At 33.5% G+C, this 10,000-nt stretch overlaps 1 protein-coding gene across 7 annotated transcripts in view; it reads left to right on the top strand.

Annotated features, from left to right (window-relative positions):
• LOC119640876 overlaps window positions 1–8,344 on the top strand; it is a 209,898-nt gene extending 201,554 nt beyond the window's left edge. For all 7 annotated transcript variants that reach the window (XM_038039161.1, XM_038039159.1, XM_038039158.1 and 4 more), the window contains one exon: window positions 3,019–8,344. In XM_038039161.1, the coding sequence (XP_037895089.1) occupies window positions 3,019–5,600 (2,582 nt within the window). In that variant the 3' untranslated portion in view covers window positions 5,601–8,344. The remainder of the gene's footprint in view (window positions 1–3,018) is intronic.
• Window positions 8,345–10,000: the final 1,656 nt, after the last annotated feature.

Here is a 10,000-nt window from a genome sequence, read left to right as displayed (position 1 = left end):
GTGGTGCTGGGGGCATGTCATTGGACCGATGTGACCTGTTTTCAATACCAAACGGCGTGCAAGGACTTTCAATGTTTTTACCAAATTTGAAGTCGACAGGAGAATGTCTAAGAATGACATTACACAGACGGACAGATGGACAGACGGATGCTGATCAAGAATATATATACTTTGCCGAATTTCTGACGCTTCCTTCTGCGTCATGCTAACGTTTTGATAAAATCATCCTTCGGTGATGGGTATAAAAAAAAATCTATAAAATATTATTATATTCTGTTTAATCCAAAGAAGTAAATTCTTGGACAAGGATCATCGACTCATTGAACTAAAAAAAAATCTTTAATTAAACAAGCAACAATGATAAAAATAAATTAATAAAATAAATTATAAAAATATCTTTTTTAATCCTAAACAATTTTAATCAATCAAGGTGAGCTAAGCACTTTTATATTAATTTATTATTTTTTAATAAGTGCATATAAATATAACAACAGTTTCTAAAATAACAACAAAAACCTTTCATAAGAATCCATCTAAAACATATTATTTTAATTTTCCTCTTTTTCATTCTTTTCTTTTCACAAATCCACAAAACTCACTTTTTTCGTAGAATACTCTTCTTGCCTCTAATCTGCAATTTACTTTGATATTACAGTCGATAAAAGTATTAGATAATTGGTCAAAACAACAAAACCACAGAGATTTCAATTAAATTTAATACTTTTCGAACATAAACGGTTGACCGCAACATATTTCTCAATACTTTTTTAATGGGCCATTGGATTATTTTATCATGCGCTCAATATGCTTAGTTACAAAGTAATAATATAAATAGTTTCAAGCTTATAGGAAAAACGAAAGGCATGTACAACTTAAATATCTGCTTGGATACTTTCATTGAGATCTATTCGCAAGCAATATATAATATACCCACACATATACACATATATATGTGCGCATGTATGTGAATAAAACTTTGGCCACTTTATCATAGGACAGTGATAGAAATGTTGAAATGAAAGACTTTTTTTTCTTTTTTTTAAGGGAAACGATGACGGAGGGAACAAACCTAAATCGGATTATGCGACCGTAGTATCCGAATGTTTGAACTAAGTGCATATATGGAAAGAATAGATGTGTGTGGAGTTTATATATGTGTACTATATTTAGAAGCCGAGTTCGGATGCAAGCACAGCAAGAATAATTGTGGTAACAATAGAAAGAACGACGTAGGAACATGAACATCAACTGCTTTTATAAAGAAAATGAGTTTTGAATTAAAGCTAAAATTCAAACAATACCCTCCACAACTTCCTCTTAAAATTTCGAAAAGGCCGTATGTAAAAAAAAAAAAAAACGATTTTCTTTTCATACCCATTGGAAAGCACTTTTTTTTTTTAAGAAAAGAAAGTTTATTTCAATTCTTCTTGAAAAGCAGACAACAAAATATTTACTAACTGCAGCCGGAAAGTAAACAATGCTTTTTTAGGCAATCCTTTTGCAAAACTATGACTTTGTTCTCACGCATTCTGATAGGCGCATAATTCCATCGATTTTTATAGTTTTAGTTGTAGTTAGCAAATCGGTCAATAAGTGCAGGGATTGGTAGTTATATGCATTTTTCAATGAAAAAAAAGAAATGTTACTATTATAACTATTTATTTAGACCAGGACTAAAAGTAGGATGAGCATTAGCACTTTTTGTTATGGTCGATCAGGTAATTAGTTTGGTCACTTACAAAGGTTATGGCATTCACAGAGTATGTGTTGTTTATTCGTAAGATTTTGTCCACAATCGGAGATTGGAGGAGTAAAGTTCTTAAGAATCTATTGATGCAATTTCTATACTTTATATTCCCGTCACTTGTTGACGAATCAACGGCTGTACTTTGTTGAAACAATGGGGTCTTAGTTGGTTGTCTTTACTTGGAAAGAAAACCATCCAATCTCAGCAATGGCTTGAAAATGTCTATGACAGTTCTTCTGCTTCGAAACCTTTTTGTATGGTTACCTGCAAAAGAGAAAATGGCACAGTAAAGAAAATCCTGAAAATATTCTCGATAATCGAAAGCGAAAGCTGCAAAAAATTGCTGACGTCTGATACATATTGAAACGAATCTATTTTACCAATAACTACCGGCCGTAGTCAAAGTAGATTAAAAATATGGATTTGTTGCCGATTCAAAGTCTTTTTTTTAGTCTAAGAATTCAATTCATTAGTCTAAAATTAAAATAATAATAATAATAATAACAATACTAAAAAGAATTGTATCAAGCAGTATATGGCAATGGGCAAGACATTGGTTCACCTCTTCTTTCTTCTTCACTAAGGAAAAAGAACCTGAAAAGTCCCGCGAGCATTTGGAAAATAAAAACAATTTGATGATGATTATCATCTGCGATATGAAAACCAAATTCACTGTGAAAAAGTAGCACACAGTTTATGAGATTACAAGATTAGAAAAAAATGTTTGGTGCATTAACTGCTAAGGTGCCGACACTTTAAAGTCCATTAGTATTTCCATTATCATGTAAAAGGCAAAGAGCCTGCAATTCAATTCGTTAAGGTAGTGTTGCATCAATCATGTGGTAAACATAACCACTAGTTTGCTTTCTTATTCCACTTAAACATAACTAAAGAGCATTAACTGAATTGTTGTGAAACCCTAGAGAAACCAGAAAATGGTTTTAACAATTTATCCAGCAAACCTTTAAACTTTGATTTGTATACTAAATGTTTAGAATGTTTCTCAATTTATTATCTTCTTCTGGTTCTGCTTTTGCTTTGCAACAAAACATTCGCACATATTAACCTGACATGGTCGTAATTAAAGTATAATAAAGTTTTTACTTAAAAATTCAATTGCAGACGAAAGGAATAAAATTTTGAGAAAATTTTCATACAAGTAAGAGCAATTAAAAGAGTAGCACATTTACGTATATATATACATGTAAATGGACACGTATTTAATTAAAGAAACATAGGATGTTCTAATGAAAAATTCATCTTCATTGCAGGTTTGGGACCGTCGTGTGATACTGAATTGATGGCCGAAATGTCTGTGTCACGTTTCGTACCGATTATCATAAATAATGGTCAAGTGCATAATGGTACACTAATGCGGTATAAACCTCAGGAAACGATAAGCTATACGAATTGCGGCGCTGATGACGGCGACGACAATCGAGCACCAAACGTAAAATTCAAAAGCAAACCAATTACGACTAGGTCAATAGTGATTCACGAGCAATACGAAGAACGTATGCAACCGACACCTAATGATGATATAAAGGCAGAAATAATAGACACACAATCGTTTGTAAAAAAACATGTTCTGAACGCACCATTAATGCAAAGAGAAACATTGCCATCTACACCGTCCATTGTTGCTGCTGCTGCATCATCATTATCATCATCAATATGCAATGAACCGAATTGCAATAGTTCTGCAATGCAACTCACAAATAATGAAATTATTTATAAATTTTATGTACCCGAAAATATTGGTGTCGCTAAAGCACGCATTACATTTTTGCTAGCTTGCCTGCAATGTCCCGATGTTGCTTTTCATATACAAGCGAACGCTTTCCCATACAGTACAACGCAAGAGAAAAAGCACGAAAGCACTTACAAACACAACACGATAATTAAAACAAATCAAACAGGAGAAATCTCAATACAATTTTATGTGCAACCCAAGACTTGGCATTACGCTGTCTTGCATTTCGTTAAGCCGCTCATGATGAAAGAAGTGTTTGCGCGGCTTGTTGAAAACGATCTATATAATCGTGAAGGTAAACAGCAACAACCGAAATTCGAAAATAGAATGGGTGAAGCTCGTGAGTTACCGTATAGTTTACAAATTGACCTCTGCGAATCTGATCATAAGGATTCCGCTACAAAATCACGGTCACGTACTAATGAATCGGAAGGCAGATCAAATCCTTGGAAACCTTCACGATATCGCGACATGGAATTCTATCCTTTATTTAGGCAAAATTATCGGGAGTTTTTCATGTTCGATTATGAGTTGGTACCTGATGAGAACGGTACTGTGCCAGAATTATTAAATTTAACGGCCGGTATCCCGGCTGGTTTTACTTTCCCTCTAGGAGAAGTTTATGATGTGGGAGGAACTTTGTCCTTTGCTTTATCGATGAAACAGAATTCCGAGGAGAAAACCGATATCTCAGATTTTTCCCATCCTGCGAAGCCTAGTATGGAACGTTATGGAATTTTGGCTGAAAAACTAATCGCCGAACCACAATCAACAGCTAAAAAATCCGGTGACAATAAGTCTTTGCCGCGCAGTAATCAAACTATAATAGTTTGCATGCATTTGGCCGAGCCCGGTGAGCCCACTTGGCCCGATAAATGTCGTTACGGTAGCCGATTATTGCCAGCTTCGAGTATCGTTAATAATACGGACGCTACAACTAGTAGTGGTCTTATACATGTACCATTTCCCGAGAGCGGACAGTGGTATGTGACGATGGGCCTTTATTGTCACGGAGCTGAGACAGCGTCTGGTTTTACAATCATAGATAGTGTTAAGGATTTTGTTAAGCGTTATTCGCAAATGTTAAATAACATAAAAGCTTCATGTGCTTGTACTCCGAAATTATCCTTCTATCGGCAATGTATAGGCGACAATGCATGCCTGACGGCCCTGAACGAAACTGAAACATTAAAAATTAAAGAATGTCTTATGGACTCCAAATGCACTACCAATCACCTGGAGATGACACGGAAATTTGAAGTGCATCACAGATTCGCGACCGAGCAGCATTTCGCTTTGGACAACTGCAGTACCTCCGTAATATTTACAATCTCTTCGAATCCTTGCGTGGCGGGAAGATGCGGACGTTATGGCCGCTGTTTTCATTATATGTCCGGTGGTTTCGTTTTCTCTACGTGCGTTTGCTTTAGAGGTTACCGCGGCTGGGATTGCACTGACGAAAGTCAAGTGCCTTCAAGATTTTCGCTATTGCTTGCTACACTTGTTCTAACCATAAGTAATTTGCTGTTCATTCCAAGTGTGTATGTGGCTTATAGAAGAAAGTACTATACAGAAGCGATTATATATTTTGCTGCTATGTTTTTTTCAACTTTCTATCATGCTTGCGATTCGGGAGAGGATGAGCATAGTTTTTGTTTGGTTAAAATTGGAGTTTTACAATTTTGCGATTTTTATTGCGGCCTATTAGCAATTTGGGTAACCCTGGTCGCTATGTCGCAACTGAGGCAAGAAATTGTATCAATATTACATATGCTTGGAGCGATTTTACTTGCGTTTGGCACCGAATTAGATAAACAAAATTTATGGACATTTTTAATACCCTTTTTAACGGGCATATGCATAATATCCCTTACTTGGGGTATGCGTTGTTATAAAACACGTCAATGTTATCCAGGACGTCAATATGTAACGTTTTACTTACCTGCCGGTGCGACATTAGCACTTGTTGGTCTGATTTGTTATGCTTTTCTACAAACTAAACAAAATTATTATATCGTCCACTCCATATGGCATATGGTAATGGCTCTATGCATTTTATTTTTGCTACCATCCGCGAAATCATTTATACCAAAATCGTAGCACTCGCCTTATACGCGCGAATTCCTGCTTACCGAGCAAGAGTTCTATATGTGAATTTAAATTTAGAGAAAAGCGTTAACTAAGAGCGATACCATCTAAGGTATCCATCATCTCAACTATATATAGTGAAAAGGGGAATAGACGAGGCAACGTAAAGCACAATTTGAAAAGTTATGGCACCGCCTGCACAAAAACAAAATAAAAACAAAAAAAAAAAAAAAGAAACAAGAAGAAGAAACACACAAAGAAATGGAAACTTTGAGAACAAACAACTAAAACAATTCTATACAGGTTTAAGGTTAAGGTAGTACAGATTTTTCTTAATTTCTTTTCTTTCATTTTTTTTTCCTTTTGATTTTCGTTTTCTTTCCTAAACTTAAGATCATACAAAGCACAGATGCAAACTTACATTTCAATGCATTCCTATAAATATATACATTTAGAGTAATTACAAATATATACGTAATATATAAATAGATATATAATTGATCAGCTACTACAGCAAAAAGGTAAGGAGGGACCTCCCTTTAAGGTTCTTAACAAAACTCAGAGTCCACAATTAGGCTAAGAAAGAGAAACTATATCCATATATGAAAGAAATATATTATAAACACTACAACAACTAGAACTGCAATTGTACAGATCAAAAATTAAAGTTATTGTACATAACGCTATAAATGTAAATGTAACTCTTAGACATCAATGTATTTTGATATAAAGGAATTGTAATTACTTGTAAACATAATCATATAAGAAAAAACAAAACTCTTTATATGTATATATATTTAGTGTTGTCTGCTAGTAATTTTTTATCCTATTCTTATATTATGTATTGCTAAGTTTGTCGAGATGCTTGTAACATCCAGAAAAGCTAGAGATATAATTTAAAAAAATTTTCTGTCCATCCCACTGTCCATCTGTACATGTGTCTGTCTATGTCATCAAATATTCCAGGCTTCAGCTGGCAATTCACAATTTTCGACATATTTTGCCAACTTTACTACACGGATTGTATTAGCCCCCAGGACGACTGTAACGTTTGACTTTGCTTTGTTGTTAATTCTTATAGCCACCACTAAGAGTACATGAAAGCACCGAGCCGGAGACGCCATGGGCAAAGGAATCGCATTTGTCGTGTCTTTTAGACTCACAACCACTCGCATGAATTAAATACGTCGATCAGCCAAAACTGCTTAGGAAATTTTCCTCAAACAACCCAAAAAACTTTAGATAGAAATAAAATGGTTTTATAGCATAAGTCTGGTCTCCGTAATCGCTTATATACCATCCTTATAGAATGCATGATCGATGTATGGAGCTTCTCTCTGTCAATCAAATAATATGTATAAGTGGGTGGTGATCATAAATTAGTAAAGAATGTATATTCGTTCTAAGATGAGCTTTTCTTAGCCATGCCCTTACAAAGTCGTACTTTCTAATTGATATATATTTTATTAAATGTTGCCATGTTAGCCGATCACTTAGAAAGCAAATTTTAGACGGCCCAAACAAATATTTGGACCAAGTGTAAGTACTGATGGATTGTGAGATGTAGAGTTTCGTCTCTTGCGGAGTGAATTCTACAAGAGTAGATCAAAATAACCCGGTGTTTGTGTAGAGGTCAACCTTGGCCGCTACGCTTGGAGACGTAATACTTAACAAGCTACCTGTTTAACAAATGGAAAATATAGTGTGAAAATGTAAGAGAAATGTAAGATGAGCGCAATTAATCACTTCAAGAGGAGCGTAGGGCTAAATTATAGCTTTTGAGCTATTCCAGATGTTGTTGCAGATCGCCGAGTTTATTTATTTGAGGCTTCTATCTTAATTTTAGAGCATTGTCCCTTCCTGAAGTACAGGAAGGACAGACATAAGGAAACATGGACGAGCAGAAATCATTAAATCGACCCAATACTTTAGAAAGGTCAGGAAAAGTGTACATATACTTTATGGTGTCTATAATGCAGGGAGAGGAAAGAAAAAACGTGTTAGTGTACTGCCACCCCATTGATGCTAGCCTTCGTTGCACTTTCCCCATATTTAAGCTTACCTTACTTTAAAAATCATATAAGTTTTTCCTTTTTTAAAAAAAAGGGGATTACAGTGTGCTTAAGCAGAGATTGATTGCAGTGATTTCGGACATTCAGTTGAAATCAAGTAAGATGATTGCATAAATATCATTAAATTTAAAATTAAATTAACAAAAAATCGTAATTCAGTGGAAGTATGCTGAAATGCAGTTATCAGAGCAGGTAGAGAAAGTTTACCTTTTTTTTTCTTTTTTTTTTGGAATATGATTGATAATAGAGGACAACTTATTCACTGCATTAAGACGAAAAAATGTAGCCCTTAACAAACAAACGAACACGGAAGCAAAATAATTGGTACAAAGAATTGCATATGGAACGTACGTCATTTAAATGAAATTGTACATACAACCGGAAGCATAAGTTACTTGTCCCTTAAATAATCAACATTTCCTTTTCTTTTTCTACTCTTCAATTTTTTAGTTTTTCATACACATTTAACACATGTTTGTACGTAAACAAAAAGCTAAATGTTTCTGGGTCAAGATTACTACTTGCTTAACAATTTGAATGCCACTAATGTTAAGAGAAATTGTTTGATTAAATCAATAAAAAATCAATTTCAGGTTAAAGGCATTATAAGAAGCTTTCTTATAGTGCGTACATACATTTTATTTTTTTTTATAAAAAAAAAAAAATTAAATATTTTGTTTACACGTTTCATTTATGTATAATAAACTTAAATGAATATTTTCAAAATAAATGCCTTTTGCTTATATCGCTTTATTCGATTTATTTATTTATTTATTTATAATAATTTCTAAATTATTACTTTTTTTTTTTTTTTTTTTATAAATCATGCTAACGACAGCACTAGATATGTAATATGTACAAAGGAAGCCTTAAGTGAATTAATAAAGATATTAACAAACTGGAAGGAAAAGTGTTTTTATCTTTAATTTCGTAAACACATTTTCTACATATCATAAATCATTAGCTAAGAAAGACAAAAGGTTTGTATGTGTTTTACATTTACTTAATAGATGTTTTTGGAATTAATTTCAAAAATTAATTACATATCTTATATTACTAAGGGCATAAACATGCAAAAGATTTACAAGACGTTATCTATTCGTGCGTGTACGTTTATGTGTGCGTTCAGTGTGTTTATATTGACATTTCTATATGTGTTTATCATTTTATAGATCATTAAGAGCTAAATTTAAGCAAACTTTATATATATGTATATGTATGTATCTTAATCTGTTTTCCTGCCCGCTTGCCTTATCTTAGCCTGATTGTAACTCTTTGCACAATCAATTTTAATCCATTTATTAGATGTGTGCTTGCTTGTTGACCTAACTTAATATTGCTGTTGTTGAGTAGAAAATAAATACATCTCTACAGAAAAGGAAAATGATAAATTTCCATTTACTGTAAACTGTAAACTCACATTTAAATGCATGCATCTACTCACTCTCAGTACATTACTTGAATATTGCATTTGTTATTATTGCCAGGAAGCGACAGGAATTATCTCTTAGCAATATTGGGGATGTCGAATACAGAATTCATATTTTTACTCGATTGATATGAAATGCATAACATTTCCATACATATCTGCCAATGCATTATTTTTCAACAAAAAGTTTGCCTCAAATTTCTTAAACTGATCTTCCCCTAGCTTCACCGCGAACATTTTTCACGGAATAGGATCGAAACATTTCTTGACTTCCCTGGCCATACGTAATAAATGTTCCTTTTATATGGAAATAAAAGGTAAATCTGTAGTGTTTTATAATAAAACTGATGATTCAGAATAAAAGTTTACTGGAATAAATTTAGATCGTATGAGATTGATTGTTCGGAGCCAGAAGTCTTGAAAGACCGATAAGCTTATATATGGTAATAGTTTTTGATAAAAATCGATGAAGAGTTATATTAAGCTATGCGATGGAGATCGTTCAATAGTCGACCTTACCTGCAACTGCAATGTTTTAAAACTGGTTTTTTACTTGCATAGAGCAGAAATTACCCCACAATTTTGTACATTAATATCATAAACATATACCGACATAAATGCAATATTTGAATTAATATACAATAAACGCGATTGAAAACCTATCGTTGACCAGATGTGTGACGTCGCGGTAATAATAACATGTCATCAATTACATGTGTTAACTTTAATTAACGAGCATGCATGTATATGTATATTATAAAATGGAAACCATGGTTACAATATAATTTTCGGCTATCATATTGGGATATTCAGTACAATGACTTCCCGGAGCATATGTGTTAACATAATGAAACAAAAATGTATATGATTGCGATGTTGTTGACAGCGAAACACGAATGACTATCCCCATT

This window comes from Glossina fuscipes, unplaced genomic scaffold (assembly GCF_014805625.2).
Source record: "Glossina fuscipes isolate IAEA_lab_2018 unplaced genomic scaffold, Yale_Gfus_2 128, whole genome shotgun sequence".
Classification (NCBI taxonomy): Eukaryota; Metazoa; Arthropoda; class Insecta; order Diptera; family Glossinidae; genus Glossina; species Glossina fuscipes.
Note: the sequence above shows the minus strand (reverse complement) of the source record. Positions and strands in the feature narration are given on the sequence as shown.